Source organism: Leptinotarsa decemlineata, unplaced genomic scaffold (genome assembly GCF_025532065.1).
Source record: "Leptinotarsa decemlineata unplaced genomic scaffold, Ldec_3_MD MMD2_tig00026354_RagTag_RagTag, whole genome shotgun sequence".
Lineage (NCBI taxonomy): Eukaryota > Metazoa > Arthropoda > Insecta > Coleoptera > Chrysomelidae > Leptinotarsa > Leptinotarsa decemlineata.
The window spans coordinates 19,529,911-19,547,605 of NW_027412702.1; the positions used below are offsets into that span (position 1 = coordinate 19,529,911).

General features: G+C 35.8%; 2 protein-coding genes across 4 annotated transcripts; one reads left to right on the plus strand and one right to left on the minus strand.

Annotated features, from left to right (window-relative positions):
• The first annotated feature begins 705 nt into the window (after positions 1-705).
• Positions 706-5,701, plus strand: LOC111507132 (KIF-binding protein). Of its 2 annotated transcripts, none has more exons than XM_023162389.2 (4): positions 706-890; positions 941-1,626; positions 3,372-3,634; positions 5,210-5,701. In XM_023162389.2, the coding sequence occupies exons 1-4, from the start codon at positions 779-781 to the stop codon at positions 5,604-5,606; spliced, it is 1,458 nt and encodes a 485-aa protein (XP_023018157.2). In that variant the 5' UTR covers positions 706-778; the 3' UTR covers positions 5,607-5,701. The 2 variants fall into 2 exon arrangements, with proteins under 2 accessions (XP_023018157.2, XP_023018156.2); XM_023162388.2 differs by having other exon boundaries at positions 707-890; positions 3,372-3,730.
• A 2,471-nt stretch (positions 5,702-8,172) lies between these two features.
• Positions 8,173-17,530, minus strand: LOC111507133 (uncharacterized). Of its 2 annotated transcripts, XM_023162390.2 has the most exons (5): positions 17,328-17,530; positions 15,343-15,469; positions 13,783-13,926; positions 10,642-10,793; positions 8,173-8,578 (listed from the first exon to the last, which is right to left on the minus strand). In XM_023162390.2, the coding sequence occupies exons 1-5, from the start codon at positions 17,513-17,515 to the stop codon at positions 8,365-8,367; spliced, it is 825 nt and encodes a 274-aa protein (XP_023018158.2). In that variant the 5' UTR covers positions 17,516-17,530; the 3' UTR covers positions 8,173-8,364. The 2 variants fall into 2 exon arrangements, with proteins under 2 accessions (XP_023018158.2, XP_074040683.1); XM_074184582.1 differs by lacking the exon at positions 13,783-13,926.
• Positions 17,531-17,695: the final 165 nt, after the last annotated feature.

Consider the following 17,695-nt stretch of genomic DNA (forward strand, 5'->3'; position numbering starts at 1 on the left):
AAACCAGAGGCAAAAAAGCCCTGCACGGTTGAATCTGAGGCATCGTCAGGTGTAGCTGACGTGCAAAAACGCTCATATGGGAAGGTTGTCGCGGGTATCAAGGTGGGACTACCTCATTAACAATGAAACAGCAGATCATATACTTTGTGCCCGCCCCGCTGGGGACCGAATCAGGTCTTTAGAGTTCGGCAGAGCCGTACTTTTACCATCTGACCTGAAAGACCACCCACCATAAAAACTAATCGGCTTCGTTAAGAAGCTGGGTTTATTTGGTCGATTGTGAATAGGCAAGAACCACAATAAACCCTTGCGGGTTGCGGTGGAGGTCGAATAGACCCACTCACTTCCCCATGTTTTGTTTGCTTAGGGTGTTTTACGTATATTTAGATTTTCAACGTTGCAGTGTGGATTTCCTTAGCAATGTTGTTCGAAGCAGAACGAATCATTGATTCAACATTCGCAATAATATCCTCGGATGGATTTATGACGAAGTTTTCATCCTAAACTTATTTTAGTTTGTATACATATTTACATATTTATTTATCGATGTCATAGCAATCTTTGAAGATAATCTGAGTGGTATATACCCATACTTAGGGATGTGATAATTGAGTTGCTCTATCCATGTAACTACGAGATTTGCTTTCCGAACTCACATCTAGATAATCAATCACATGGTGTATTATTGGAAAGCTGCCTTACTTCGTATCCCAGATACTCTTCGTCAGTCAAATCCACAGTGTCAAATTCCTGACAGATATATGATATTTTCCCCATAATGGACTCTTTATCGAAAGATATATTTGACGAGTTGAAGGAGGAGTTCCAAAAATTGAAACATCCCCAACTTGACAAAAATGAAGTACAAGAAAAATCTAATCAAGATTCAGGTAACTATTTGTAAACAACGGTGATCTGTTTGAAAAAATTTTTTTCGTAGTGTCAAAACTAGATGAGATCCTATCGAAACTCAAGAAAGATTCACCTGATTATATCAAGATACTGGCCATGGTCGTTTCTATTCTGTACGAAAAAGCTAAAATGGCTCTCCACGAAAAAACTCTCGAGAAGTCAAAAGAATTTCTGGAAAAGGGACTTGATCTCATCAAGGAAGACATTGACAACCCTCAGATCACTTTTGTCTACTTGAGGATCATCAACTATCTTTCCTACGTTGTTTCTAGGATGGGAGACTTGGAGAGAGCTCGGACTCTTCTCGAAGCAGTCGTGAGCAAAGAACTTTTGTCTGAACCGATAGTTTACAGCACCGAAGATCTTTTTAACGTTAAGAAATCTGATCCAAGGACTAATAAGGTCAAAATCCAGAAATTAATGATCAATAACATGCAGATGTTAGGTTGGATTTACGGCAGGCAAGGCTTGGGAGATCAATACGCCGATATGATCCATAGGAGTTTGCAAAAGGAGCTCGATTTGAACGATGGAGATCCCATCCAGTGGGCTACTAGGTGCTCTAAGCTGGCTTTCCTCTTTCTTTCGCAGGATAAATGGGACAACGCGCGATATCATTTGACAGCAGCACAGGGTGTGCTTGATCCTTTGGAAATTGGACTAATGCCTAGTCCTGCACTTTTCAAGGCACAGGCGGAATTGGCTAGAATTTGGGTAGGTTTTGTTGTAATTCAAAACTTTGCGGCGAAGTTTATCCCAGGTACTGAATATCCACTTATTATTTATAAAGCCAGTTATCAGTTATCAAAATACCACAGGTCGTGAAATTCAAGTCTCGACAAAGAATATTCACTGATAAACCTCTCCTTCCTGGGATGCATCCAGGAACTCAATTTTAATGATACATTTGGCTCATTATTTGCAAATATTCTCAATAACTCGCAATTTTTTTTCCACATTCACATTTCCGAGTGAAGGACAGTGACAGACATTTTCCTGCAAAATTCCAGACCTATACGTGCGATTTTGACGAAATGAAAAATATTTGAAATTTCCGCCATTCGAAATATTAATTGCTTATATCCCGCCATGTTCTGGGCGGTTTCAGATTCAAAACTTCGCAAATGACCGTCTTGAAAAGATCTACAAGCCCTAAAATTTTGCTGAAGCTATGTACAAAGGAGAATACACTTTTTTTTCGTTATATCCCAACTTATTTTTTGTTTAAACAATGTTTCCAGTGATGATTTCATCTTCCATTTAGGCTATACATCATAGCTTAAATCCTGCTATCACGTCTTTTGTTTTTGGATAGCACGCTTTGTTGTACAAGTCTTTCAAATATTTTTTCATGACCTATGGGCTTTCAAAGGCAGGATTGTATTGTCCTGAAAATTAAACTGCGATACAAAAACCTCGAGGGACCAAAAAACCTTAATTGGAAGGTCTAATGTTAATGTCGAACCCACAAATGATACTAGTGAAAGCGATGACAAATTCCTCCTCGTTTATCTTTGATGTTCAAAGATTTAGCAAGATTCAGTGATTCTAGCAGGGATTCTAGCCTAGCGCCTTAGCGGTTGTCATTTTTTAATGAATACGATTTTATTAGTATGTATTTTTGTTTGTTTGTAACTCTCAAGCTCGAGATCTGTATTTGACAGGTTTATCAACATTATTGCTTGATCTATTCCCGGGCAGATGGCGCTGTACGTAACCTTCTTGATATATCGACATTATTGCTTGATCTATTCGCGGGCAGATGGCGCTGTACGTAACAATTTTTCTAAACATACGGCTGAATTATCCCAAAGTTTAGATAAAATAAATATAGTTTAAAAAGAATAAAAAATACGCTTTTATAGCATACGAAATTAAAAAATGAAAAATAAATATAGTTTAAGAAACTATAAAACACACTCTCAAAGAACAAAGTTAAAAATATTTTTTTTAAATAAGCCATATTTTTGCCATATTTGTGCCATATTTTTTGTATATCAAGCGCCCGTCGCTTTTTTCACAATAATACTATCATTTTTTGTTGTTATTGTATTAGACTTATTTAAAAAAAAAATTAAGTTTTTAGTTTTTTTTAGTTTTGAGGTCAAGTGGAAGAGCAATTGAATGATGACTTGTCATCATGTAAATTGAACTTCGCTTTTATCTTCTTATAATAAATGAACTGTACATGATTAATTTGCTTTGAATGTATTAGAAGATAATAAAGACGATATTATTATTATTATTAAACTATATTTATTTATTTGTAAGTGTTGAGTTTTGTTGCATTCTGTAACTCTTGGGAGTGTTTTTCATAGTCTTGATAAAGTTGAAAGACCTCTTCAGTGGAAAGATATAACTGATATTGTTTGAATTCTACTTGACCTAACATGCCCCTGGATCAGAGGCAAACCAAATTCCAGTAAATACCTGTAACAAAAATAAATCTGTTTTTCCAGGTCAATTACGGATTGCAGATTTTCAGCGTCAGTAAAAAATCGTTTCTGGAGAATATATGGAACGAGTCCAAAGAAACACCCAAGCCAGATGAAGCATTGGTCGAGGAAGAAAAATTTAGGTTTTCCGGATTAGAGGTGAACCTACCACGGGTGCCTATAAAACAAATAGAGAAGATCGAAGACGCCAGAGAACTTTTCTCACATACACACAGATGGTTGAAAAGAGCACGCTTGTATTACACTCTCAGAGATTATCCTATGCAGTACGTTAATATTATCCTAGAACTGAGCGAGCTTTATCGGTATTTGGCTTTTTATGAGAAAGATTTGGATTCCCAATATGAAGTTCACAAGAAAAGGTATATTGGTTCAATTGAAATCGTCAGTAATCTTCCGTAACTTCATGACTCGGTACATGATGAAAATTAATATCACTGTCCGCACTATCCACGCAATTAATAACACTATTCAGGTATATGGGTTCAACTGAAATCGTCCATACGATGTCTACTCATTGGAAACAATCGTGAATGAATTGACTGAAAGTATCATAGAAACTGTGGTGGTTTTCGGTGGGAACAAAACTGAAGAAACATGTATTGTCACGTTTTCTCTGTGGGTTTAATAATAATTGATTACACTGTACTTAAACTAAATTCTATTCCACTGGTAATACAGCCAATAACTTCAACTATTATTCAAATATCTACCGCCTTATTAGGACGCTTTGTACCGCACTGTTCACTAAACTCTACTTCTCGGTTCTCTCCCCTCCCATGCCCCCTCCCGGGTTGAGTGCCCTGAGTTGAAATCTTCTCCACACGGTTACTGTGTGCAGAATATCTCATCTCGTCCATCCATCCCCGCTCCTTCGGAGCGGTCCTCAACGACTTACTGATGGGCATTTCAGCTAGATTGACATCTAACCTCTTTTAGTCGAAAGTCAACTTTTAAGTGCTTTTACTTTCTAATCTACTGTTTACTTTTATCTTGGCTTTCCTAACTGAATTTTTGCATGGTGTCCCCAAAAACTAACTGGAGACGAGTGTTTTTATGTCGTAGTGTATGTTCAGGTCTAGATCCCGGAATATGTAACTATTCGGTTCATATCAAAATTCTAAGGCTATAAAATAGCCTCCAAACAGACCTTAGGATGATGACTGTTTAAAGAACAGCACTCAACACATTTTAAAACCATTATTTCAATTAGTCATTAGATGTTTTTTCCATAAGTACCAAAGAAATAGCATAGTAACTGCAGTTGCTAACAGATCCTGTAACAATTTTCAAGTCTATTTATTCCTAAGACAACTCAATTCAAATAATAATTCAGTTCACCAACATTTGCAAATAGACAGTCCTCACATTCTCACAGCAATACCAGTTTGCTCTGAAAAAAACACAGTAAATTTTCTACATCCAAGCTATGCCCCCCATTTCAGATCCACACGTGTGAAGTACCTCAGGGCACAGTACTGGAACCCTTACTCTTCACCAACTATTTGAATGCTATTTTTTACAAGAAAAAGATGGTGAGGTAATCAGTTTTGCAGATGGCAGAGTAATAATTTATTCTGCAGATAACTGGAATTATTACTGGAAAATATACAACATGTTTTTTTATTTAAAGATGTTTGTATAGACTTCGGGTATAACCGGAAGTGTTGCAAAAATGCCATTATTTTCATTTAACAGAACACACAAAACATCTAATCGTGCCAATTTCAGAACATAAATCCTATTTTTTCTCAAAATTTGACTAACCGACGGTCATCACGCTGTATCCCGTCAAGAACCAGTGAGTAGGCTTTAAAAATATTTTATCTCTAATCCAACAGGTACGAGACCCTGGAAACCCTCAGCGACATCTTGCGAGAGGTGCGTCCAAGCTGCTACACGTCCGTCAGCGTTGAAATTATCAGAGAGATAATGGAAGTCCAGATAGAACTGATGAACCTGAACCTTAAGAAACTCTATAATCCCGGAGGAGAAACACCTGCAAATGGAACGGATTTGCAGAAACGTATTGCAGCGGTTGCTCACATCAATGCAAAAATCGAGAGTTTGTGCAACGTTGATGATAGCTCTTCCAAGGCTACCGTGGAAGACAATATAGATATCGATAAAGGATTGGGTGAAGATACTGATGAGAGAAATGACAGAGATAATCTGAGAGGTGCAGTGAATCATAGTTCTGGGGAAGGAGAAGCAACAGTTCAAGAAAAACCCGTGTAACTTTTTTTAAATGTTTAATATCTGTTATATTATTATTTTCTGAGATATACTTCATTTACAATAATAGTAACTGTTATTAAAAGCAAATTTTTAAAGTGATATTTTTATACGAGGGTAAACGGCTTCGTTATTTAACGCGTTACGTTGCCAGTTTGTTGGCTTCTCTTTCTCTCACGCATACGTCAGCGAAAGGCAGACTCCTCTTCTCTCGTCGGATAAACGCTCAGTGTCTTGTCACAGAATAGTATACAATATGTGTGAGAGACGTATACTGTTGACAGTATTATAAAAATATAAACGTGAAGACGAAATATTCATTTATTATTTGAAACGTGGCTTGAAAATAATGATACTAATTTTGTGTTTGTACAGTATTTGTATCATAATTTCATCCTACAAAAGTAAAAATTGCCTTATGGTAGTTATAACCACATAACATATATGTACATACACTAAATAATCAATAAAATATTTTATTAATGAATAACCTTTCCTTGCACCATCATATTGATATATAAAGTAAATATAGTAATAACCTAAGCTTTTCCCCAGTTAAACAAGTTCAACTTGGATTCGTTTAAGTTATCACTTCTGTCGGGCGTCCCGAGACGCACACATTATTTATTTTCTTTGGAATTCCGAGATGAACATATATTGATACCACGAATCCCTATTACACCTACAGATGTGCCAATTTATTTTTAACGTGTGAAATTTTCATTTAGATTGACATTTGCAGTGACTAGTAATAAGTCCTAAGGCTAAACAATGTCCGTTTGTGTCTTGAATTTGAGCACACTATGCTTTTCACACGGCCAATTATACCTATGTGGCATATTCTCGAGTGGGCAAACTATCGAGTTTGTAACTAGTATGATATTCACTATAAAGAGTTTTACAAAAACCGCGACACGTGTTGCGCTATACAAACGCTTGAGAAAGCTATTGTATAGCGAAACCTATTATATAGTCGAAACACGTGTCGCGACACGTGTTCCGCTATACAAACGCTTGAGAAAGCTATTGTGTAGCGAAAGCTATTGTATAGCGAAACACGTGTCGCGGTTGTAATCTATTTTTCATACTCCTAAGTGATAAGAGTGCTCCACTTCAAACATATAAATAAATATTCTGCACAAAATTTTTTGTTTTCATTTTTTTATCATGGGGCAGTAGACAATACATAAACCCTAAATTTATACCCTTCTGTCACCAACCTTTATTCTTAATTCTCGTGTCACAGTGTTAGTTGCCATACTCGGAAACGGCTTGAATGATCTTTATGAAATTCAGTATGTATATTCTGTAGATCTGAGAATAGGTGCTCCCCCCCGAACTTTTTTTTTAATTATTTGGACAAAATTTATTTGTTTTCATTTTTTATGATATGGAATTGAAAAATGCATTTAACTTTCAATATTCACTCTTTTATCACCAACCCCTACTTTTTAATAGCCATTTTACATAATTCAATTATTTTAGATCAGTTTTCCCGCCAGGCATCTACCTGTGTCACTTCTCACTGTCTCTCTTACATAATAAGCCTTCTCTCACTCTCTACATTTTTGGCTACTATCATTGTTTATCCATCGAACGTATATACAGTTTGTGATGACAGAGAGTTTTTGAACTCATTGGATTTGCCAGGCATGCTACCGCATAATTTACAACTGAAGGTTGGATCGCTCCGTAATTTGAATCCACCACGGCTGTGCAACGGCAGACGATAAGTCATTAAAAGATTAATGAAAAACGTTGTCGAAGACAGCATTTCGAATGATAAGTTCCGAGGTGAAATATCAATACCACGAAACCCTATTATACCCACTAATGTGCCATTTCATTTTAAATGTGTGCAATTTCCAATTAGATTGGTATTTTCAATGAATCTTAATGAGATCCAAGCCCAAATAATGTCAGTTTGTGGCTTGGATTTGAGCACACCATGTTTTTCACGCGGACAATTATACGTGGCATGCTCTCGAGTGGACAAACCATCCAGTTTGTTTGTGTTAGCTGAACTAAGACTAACGAAAAATACTGTCCACAATATAGCATTAAGGGATTGATATTATTTGTAAATGTTATTGTTCTGATAGAAATAATGTATGTGGGTTAGCCGTTGGCAGCGTTAGCTAGTAATACTATAACTTTTATTGATATTCGTTTCTGCTTCAAAACCATTCATTCACTCCATATCCTTTCTTCTGAAATGTTCTTGTAGTAGAGTATAGTAGTAGAGTATTTAATAGTAGTAGAGAAATAACTGTTATTGCAAGAATTCCGGATTACTTGTAAGTAGTTTCTTTAGGTGATTCATCATTGTTGAATAGTGACAATTTACCAGGGTCAATTTTTTTTATTTGATACTAGTGAACACTGCCCCAGTCACGTATGATGAACCTTTATATTGCGACTATTTAAATTTTGATAGCACTCATTAAAATGTTTTCAAATGTAGAAAATACATTCGATATTTTATTCTTGTTACAATGAAATCGAAATATCTAGTCGGCCATAAAATTTGGAACTGGATATGGTATTTGTTAAATCAGTGAAAAGATCATTCATGCAATAATCTCCTGCAATCTCCTATAATGATTCCAATTTCTCGGAAATATAATCTCCAAACATCGTAATCATCTATTCTAATACAACTTATCACTACAAGACTCCCTGAAATTCATCAAAAATACAAAATACATTCGCAAATGTGCGTTGCACGAGTACTCTGATTTATTCAATGACGAATTCATTTCTAATAGAACGCTTCAGTTGTCACATTTGAATGGTGGTGTATTATGGCATCGATGAGTTTGTTGACGCTGTCTACAATGTTGTTGGTTATGCCTTTGGTGATTCCTTCGATAACTCCAAGTATGATAGGGTACAGGATCGTCGTTACAAACTTTGAAATGATATCCAGAGCCCAGTCGATGATCCCTTGTCCATCGAATGTCAAATCGACAGAACTAAAAAAAAACATTTTTAGGTAATTGCAATTGAAATTTATCAAATTAATAAACATTTCATTTGAAAAAAGAAACGAGTGTATATATATATATATATATATATATATATATATATATATATATATATATATATATATATATATATATATATATAAAAAGAAGTTTTATTTCAAAAACTATTCTAAGCCTCACCTGTTACATCAGAAAAATGATATGGGAGAAAGAGAGGACCACAACTTTACTGTCATAAAATAAGTAAGCGAAACCTCCTCTGTAATTTTTTCGCCTTTTGTCCTACATTTTTTGGTAAAATTATTTCATTCATTATTATACACTTTTTCAAGTATTTTAGGAACGGATTTTATTTCAGATTTTTCAACTTGGATGAGAATTTTGTAGTAAAAATAAAAATTTTCAAAAATCACAAGTGAAACGGCTTAGTTAATTCATCAAACACATTATACAGGATGTAACTAAATGAGTCTAAAACATTCAAGGAGGTGATTCCTCATCGAAAAAAAGATAGGATCTTTCATATAAAGAAATTTCATTGGAGCATCCCTTGTTAAGATACAGCCCCTTAAAGGGGTACATAAAATTTGTATAACAATTTTTTTCACAAGCTATAAAAAACTTACAATATTGAAATTAACCTTACGTTTTGTACTATCAAAAAGACACTTAGCCAGAAATTTATTTAGTTCACCTCATGGTTGTAAAGGGTGAAAAACGCAACCCCTAAAATTTATTTCCAATGTAACTTTTTGCCTTATTATTTGTTTACCATTTTAAGATTTATTTCCGATAGCCTGTTTCATTCTAAACTAAAAATGTCTCTTGGGTTTTTTGCCCAAAATAAATCAGTTCGCAGCAAAAAATTATTTTACGAACAACTACAGAGATACATCGTCATAAATGCGAAAATACGAAACTAATCTAGAAGGTCGCTATTAGCGATAGTGACAATTAAATTGGTATGACGCTGTAAGTTTCTGAATTTTCGAAATTGAATTAATACTAATTGTGTGTTGTTGTTCTGTTCTTAATTTGTTACTTCAATAAATCACTTGTTATTAAAATGGCATACACAAATGAGGAAATGGTTGATATGCATTACGTTTACGGTCTGTCGCAGGGGAATGGGTTAGAAGCTTCTAGAAGATATGTTGAAATGTATCCTCAACGGCAGCATCCTTCACATAGAATATTTGCTCGACTTCTTCAACGATTACGAGAATATGTTTCATTCTACAAAAGAACGCAGGATTGTGGTCGCCATAAAACTCCCAGTTTCAGTTAATCTTGCATGTAGCGTTCTAAATGTTTCAGCACATAGAATTACTCTGTTAAGATATCTGTCCTGGTAAATTCTCCGTGCTTCTTCCGCATTTCCATTTGTTTTAATCCATAAATAAAGTGCATGTCATCCATTTTAGCGTTAGTAAAATTATTCACGATGAAATCACTGCTAATTGATAACTCTCACTTTCACTGATATGACAACACTATCACTGTCAACTGGTATCCAAAGCAAGTGTTCATAACCTGTAAAGTGGCTTCATTTTTTTTTCGAAAACGAAGCTAGATATGAAGAAAACACAAGCGACAAGAAAGTTTTATTTTCATGAGAACTTTTTTTCTTGAAACGATATAACGAATCATCCTTTGAAGTTACGCACCGTAGTTAGCAATCCTGTGAATGATATCTGATTCAATTCCATAACGAATGTTTTGAAAACAAACTGAATAAAGGAAAGTGTTTTTGTATAATTCAATGTTTATATAAAAGTAGCTGTTTCGAGAGGGCGTTTCTCCCAATTAATACTTCATTGCATGATCTAGACCTATAGTGTTGCTTTTTTTAAATCGATTGCTTTCTTTCTTTTTTGAAAGATTCCCACATTTTTTTGTATACAGATGGAGAAGTATAGCAAGCCAAAACTTTTCTTTCCCAAAAAACTGATATATTTCATTAATGAAAAATGAGAATTGAAACTTCATATGTTTTTCTACTACGAAGTAACGGCTGAATCCATCAATTTATATTTCATTCAGATACTTACCCACTATTGGTAGTTTTGACATCGTTTGCTTTGGCCGTGTATGTATTGAAGTCAAATTCCATATTTATTTTTATACTGAATTTTTCAATCTTTCCTGTCATACCTCCTTCGGGACCCACAAGAAGAAGGATTATGTGGTAGTGGTAGGTAAACTGAAAGTGAAATCAAAATATAAACTTTTTTTTCATAACCAGTTCTTGACGATAACTTTGAACATTTCCAACTCTATTGAAATTGTTTTTCGATGATGTTTTGATTCCCTATATACTGTGATATTGCGCAGAGACAATAGAAAATTTAGAGGTATACATTTTCAGATGAATAATATCACCAATATTTTCAAGGTTCTGTTAAACTCCGCGACTCGTTGAGATCATGATTAGGCTGATAAAACTCAATTTCAGGATTATGATATTCAATTTCTTTCTACAGATTTTGAACTGCAATATCTCAAACAAATAGCCTTTAGGTGAAGAAGAAAGGTGATATTTATCTATAATACCTAAAACATATTTAATTTTAGTAATTTTCTTCAGTATTTCGTGATATTGTTTTTACGCCTTTATTTGAATAAAAAAAAAGCTGTACATTTTTCAGATTTGTTTAAAAATTGATGGGACGCTAATGGGAAGACATTTTACCCCATGTTTGTCAAATTTTATTGCATCCACTTTCTTCAATTTCAACAAATAACATTGAATTACGATCAGCTTCCTGAATTTTGGTGCTTGGGTCAAATAACAATTGGTATTGTTAATTAAGATGAAATCGTTATTCAGCACCCTTGAAAATCCTAGGAACTTGGGTAAATGAGTTGAAAACACGTCTCTCTCAACAGAGCATATATATTGTCTCAACGCGCGTTTCGCTAACCAAGTTAGCATCATTGATGTCTTAATTATCTCCTAATGATTCTATCTTGATAACCATGATGTCCTAATCATCTTCTGATGATGCTACTTGGGAGGTATTTTTGGGAGGTATTTTGTGATTCTGTTGATAAAAAAATGTTTTTGAAAGATTCATTTCGCATGAGAGTTTCCAAATTCTACCCACCAAATAAATGAATAATCTCAAATCGCCAAGCTGTTTGTCATGAGAAGGAAAAGTCTCAGTTGAAATAATGGTTTATTATCTAGAATGTAAGGGGTGATTGTGAATTTCTGAATTTCATTTCTAATTCTACTCCTACACTGTAAAAACCAAAAGAATTTGTTCCAGTTGTGCTTCGAAGGTAATGCAGAATTCTTGAAATGGCTAGTTTTTCATGATTCCGGCGAAAAGTTTCCGAAGCAACACTCTACACACTTCTCCCAGCGATACACCCATCTTTGTAACCCCTCCAAATAGTACTCGGCGTTTTCCTCTGCAAAATAATTGTTCACGAACGGGATTACCTCTTCATTCGACGAACATCTATGTCCATCAAGTGCAATTTTTAGATGAGGAAACGAAAAAAGTCACTTGGGTCTAGATCTGGTGAGTGACGCGGATGGTCAAGCAGTTCAAACCGTTAACCGTGGATTTTCGCCATGGCAATCGGTGAGGTGTGAAATGGTGCGTTGTCTTGGTGAAATACAATTTTTTTTGTGCAAATGTGGTCGTTTTTCCGCAAGTTCTGCTTCAGCTTGTCAAGTAATGATGCGTAGTACCTATACTCCTATAATGGTTTATCCTCTTTGGAGAAAATCGATTAATGCCATTTTTGGAGTCAGTTCTTCCTTTGTAGTACATTATTCAGACTGTATTTTTGTTTCTGACGAATAATGGTGTATCCAAGTTTCATCTACAGTAATCAATCGGCACCAAAACTCAGATTCATTGCACCTAAACTTCGCCAACAGAGCGTTGAAAGTGTTCATTCGAACATGCTTTTGCTCTAACGTGAGCAAACGCGGCACTCAATGCGCGGATAGCTTTCTCATGCCTAAATGTTGATTCAATATGTAACAAACACGTTTTCTTGACAAGTTCCTAACCTTCAATCTGGGGGGTCAGGAGGTACCCCGGGAACATTTTTGAAAAACATGGTACTAAAATAAAGGGTTTTGACCTGATTTTAACACTTTTCATAATCGAAAAAACTTTATATTTCAAAGAAATCCTCTTTAAAATTTTTCTTTCTTTTATGATGAAGCGAAGTATGTAATTGCGTTTTATCCAAATAAACATAAATAGGTATAGTGTTGTAGTTTCTCCAGAGCTTTAAACTCTTTCAAATAGAACAGTAAGGCTAGAGAAACAACAGTGTAGACTGTGTAGAGCAATAGTTAAAATATACTTATAACGTTTAACATTACATAAATGAAGTTAACAAAAGAATGCTCTAAGTTACAGCACTAATCTCCTATTTCCACTAGCGGCTGGCGTGCAAACTAAACTTACTGTAACAGTCCAGTCGAAATGCGGTCAGCTATACAAACACCGCCATTACACTACCCAAGCAGCCGAGCTCAAAGGTATCGTTTGATAATTTATGATTTAAACAAGAAAACAAACCAACAATGGTAGGTATGATAATTTGATGTTTGTAGACAAGAGTAATGATAACTCTACTTTCTGTAATTTCGGGGGGGTTCGGACCCCCCCTGAGTCACTGGTGTAACACCATTTCGTCAACTTTGGCGATGTTTTTGTCGGTAGTTGCAGTTTTTGGATTTCCCGACCGTCTCCCAAGCTCTTACGGTCACGTTTATATTCAGCTGCCCAAACCTTCACTGTGGTAAATGATTGTACAGAGTCCCCATTCACAGAATCCAACTCAACTTTGATTTGCGTAGGCGCAGGTTTTCGAAAACAAACATTTAATGACAGCTCGATACTCGATTTCGTCCATTATCATAAAAACACTCAATCAATTTACTGTTACATAACAACTGCACGTCCAAAATGGCTGAAACTTTGGTAAGTAACTGTCAAACAGGTGAAGTTCGAAATTCACTAGCTTTTATTTACGAGTGGTGCCATCTTCATGTTGAGGTTGGAAACTTTTCATACCACCACCACCATACTATTTATAGATTCATCACGTTATTTATTATACACTTTGCTTAGCAAAATTTTGAAAATTTCAACTTCACGTTCTAACCGAATGAAGTTGGTGCTCCCGGGATATTATCGTTTGATATTTTGTATACTTACGTTAAGGTTCGAGAATATAATAGGAAGTTCCATAGTCAACTTTTTCAGAGAATGCTGGTAGGATAATTTCACGTCATTGTATCTCTTGATGGTTGATATGCCGTTCAAATGCCCTTTGGATAAAGAGATCGATGATCCTAGAAACTGATTGAAAAATGAAATTAATTTTTTACTTTAGTTTAGAAAAACAAAAAGTCCAGTTTTTTCAAAACAAAGGGTTTTTTGGATGGACGAATTTCGCTGTATTTATAAATAATTGGTTACGTGAAATATTTCGGATAAATAAATGAATAGAGAGGATTTTTTCTAATATTCATACGTGTTTTCTTCAATATGATTAACATCAAATATCGTGATATTAGGTTAGGTTAGGTTAGGTCCAAAATGAGTGGGTCTGTTCGACCCTCCACCGCAACCCGCAAGGGTGTATTCTGGCTCACACCTATTCACACTAGACCAAATAAACCCAGCCTCTTAACGAAGCCGATTAGTTTGTATGGTGAGTGGTCTTTCATGTCAGATGGTGAGAGTACGGCTCTGCGAACTCTAAAAACCTGATTCGGTCCCCAGCAGGGCAGGCAAAAAGTATGTGCTCTACTGTTTTCCAAACATAGGCGACACACACTGTCTTCCGACAGTCCGTGTCTCTGCATATGATGATTCAAATGACAGTGACCTGTAAGAAGGCCTGTTAGACATGTAGTTCATCCCTACTGTAGTCCAACAGATGTTTGGTATCAAGCTTCGAAGGATGAATAAACGCCTTGGAGTGAGCCAATCCTGGAAGATCCAGGTGTTCAATCTTTGTTTGACAAAGCCTAAAGCGATGCCAATGACAGGTTCTGGTCCGATGAAGCTGCTTGCAACACCCTCCTTTGCAAGGGAGTCAGCAGGCTCATTGCCTTCCAGGCCAGTACGGCCAGGAATCCAGACCAGAGACCATCTGTTAAGTCTTCCTATCGAGGAGAGTCGATAGGCTCTTGGCTCCTACCATTGCTCGGTAGGAGCCAAGAGCCTCCAACGCCGCTTGACTGTCCGAGAATATTTTTATTGACTTGTGTATGAGGTTGCATTCTTCCAATTTCTCCGCACACTATTCAATGGCGTAAATTTCCGCTTGAAATACAGTTGCATAGGTTCCTAGGCAGGTTGATATCTCTGTCCTAGATATGTGACTGAAAACACCTGCACCAGAACCGAAAGATTCCAGTCTGTTGAACCAACAACTATCTACTCTCAATATTTCCTTCTCCCGGAGGATCCATTCCTCTCTACTCGGGAACAGTTCGTAGTTGACAGTTGGAGGCATAAAGTCAGAGGTCATTTCAAGAATGCTGTGACTTCGAGTGTCAACCAACAGTCTGTTGCACTCTGCATTGCATTGATTTGTGCAATTGGCAATGTGCACAAGTCTATATGCAGTCCATATAAACTCTCGCTCTAGAAAAATGTGGAGAGGAGGTAGATCTAGAAGGATCTCCATAGCCGCTGACGGTGTGATCGTGACATTACTAAAATGACTACTGAAAATTGAAATCATGACCAGTATATTTTACCCACATGCTCATTCATGTCCGGAAGTGGCACTGGGTCCAGTTCATGAGAAACTGCAAACTTTCCAATATCAACAAATAGTTTATCGGCATATTCATTACAGATTGCGATGATTTCACCATTATTGTTGGACCTGAAATAAACGAGTGAAAATTTTGCATTAACTTCAAACTCTCCCTTGGAAAATAAAATAATTTTTCTTTTATACAGGACTTTTTTCAAGCTGATCCCGCATTGTTATGTCGGAAACGGTAACACCTACAAGGTCGGTGAATTGCACAAAAGTATCCTAGTTTGGGGAACTAGAATAATTTATTTTCCGATCGGGAATATCAGTGGTTGTTTGTCGAATATTCTTCAAAAACTAAAATCCTCCAATTTCGTTTTTCGGTTTTGCGGCCCCATTTCGAATGATAAAAAAAAGGAGAAACTTTTAATATTGTTTCATATCTGGTATCTGTACTGATAAATGCAAAAGTCACTCACTTGACATTAGGTAAGAGATGCGCTCTAAGAAAGTATTTTCAAATATTCCAACTGGGGCGCCTTCCGTGGACATAAAAAGGGCCGCGTTTACATTTGAAAACCACCTTTTCATGACTGGTAGATATGCACTAAAAAAGAATTTTCGAATATTCCAACTGAGGCGCCCCCCGTGGGAATAAAAGGAGCGCGTATACATATGAAAATTACCTTTTCATTATTGTTTCTCCATACTCCATATTTTCGGAGGCTGAAATTTCGTATGTTTTGAGATGTAGATATGCAATAAGGAAGGATTTTTAAATATTCCAACTGGGGCTCCCCACTGGGGATAAAAGGGACGCGTTTACATATGAAAATCATCTTTTCATCACTGTTTCTCCGTTCCGCTATATTTTCGGATATTGAAATTTTGTATGTATGTATGTTGTAGATGTGCAATAAGAAGGGATTTTCAAATATTTCAACTGGGTCGCCAGCCGCGTTAGTTAGTTAAATGAAGTTACCTTTTCATCACTGTTTATCCATCCCGCTAAATTTTTGGAGGCTGAAATATTGTATGTAGGATCGGTTTATGTTGTAGGTGCAATAAAACCGGATTTTTGAATATTTCAACTGGGGAGCCCCCTTTGGGGATAAAAGGGGCGCGTTTACATATGAATATTACCTTTTTATCACTGTTTCTCCGTATCGCTATATTTGTATGTATGTAGGTGAGTTTTATATCTTAGATGTGCCATAAGAAAGGTTTTTCGAATGTTCCAATCGAGACACCAGCCGCGGAGGAAAAAGGCGCGTCCATAACACCAAATTATCTTTTCATCACTGTTTATCTATGCCCTTAAATTTCCGGTGGGTGAATTTATATTTGCTATCAGCATTGCACCCGTGCAGAGGGTGGGTCGCTAGTTAACATAATGCAATGCGTTTCGTTCATTAGATTTCATCATCAATTTTATTTTTATAAATAATTACCTGCATTTTATTACATAGCTGAATTTCTTATCACAATGGCTACAAAAATCGATGAAAAAACTAGAGCACAGTAGAGCAGTAGAGAAGTGGTAGAGCAAAAAAACTAAATTTGACCATTCCAGTTTTTGGCAAATATTTCAAAAATAACCAGTAATATTCTCGATCTGTGCAGAGACTATTCTTATTTCTCAAAATAGAAAACTTTCTTTCAATAAACTCAGTGGGATCAGCTTAAAAAACGGCCTGTATATCATTTCACACACTGTATACGAATATTTATTTGTGTAAATTATTAATTTCCAGAATTTTGCCAAGAAAATTATTTGAGTGCATCTCTTGATCAAATTCATAGGTCAAGGAATTTTATCTCAAAATATAATTTCCACAAAAAGAAAACGATAATATAAACACAATTCTATTCCAAAAGCTGAATTTTATGATTCACGTGAAATAGAAGCTCGGATTTCTGTTCATTTTAATCGGTTGAATAGGATAATTGTTTTTTCTTGCCAAAACATATGCATGGTACTTACTTCAATTTTTCTTCGAATTCGCTTAAAAATGTGTCTGCCAGATCTCTGTCCAACTGAATTTCCAAACCATTTTCCTGGAACTCAGCAGCAAATGAAAATGTGAAAAACGCTGCAAGAATCACAAACTTCTTCATCTTTATCAATGTAATTTCTTCTGCAAACATGAGAAGTTTTGAAATCACTTCCATTTTATATTGGCAATCAGTAGACACATTTCAAGTACTCACTGATAGTCAAATTTGGAGACTTTTGCGGCAACCAAATCGTGTGTAAATATTTGCTTCACGTTGTTTTCAACTTCCACAGTATCTATGTGGAAGGTTGACAAATTCGTATACAGTATGTTTTATTAAAACTTGTCTATTCCA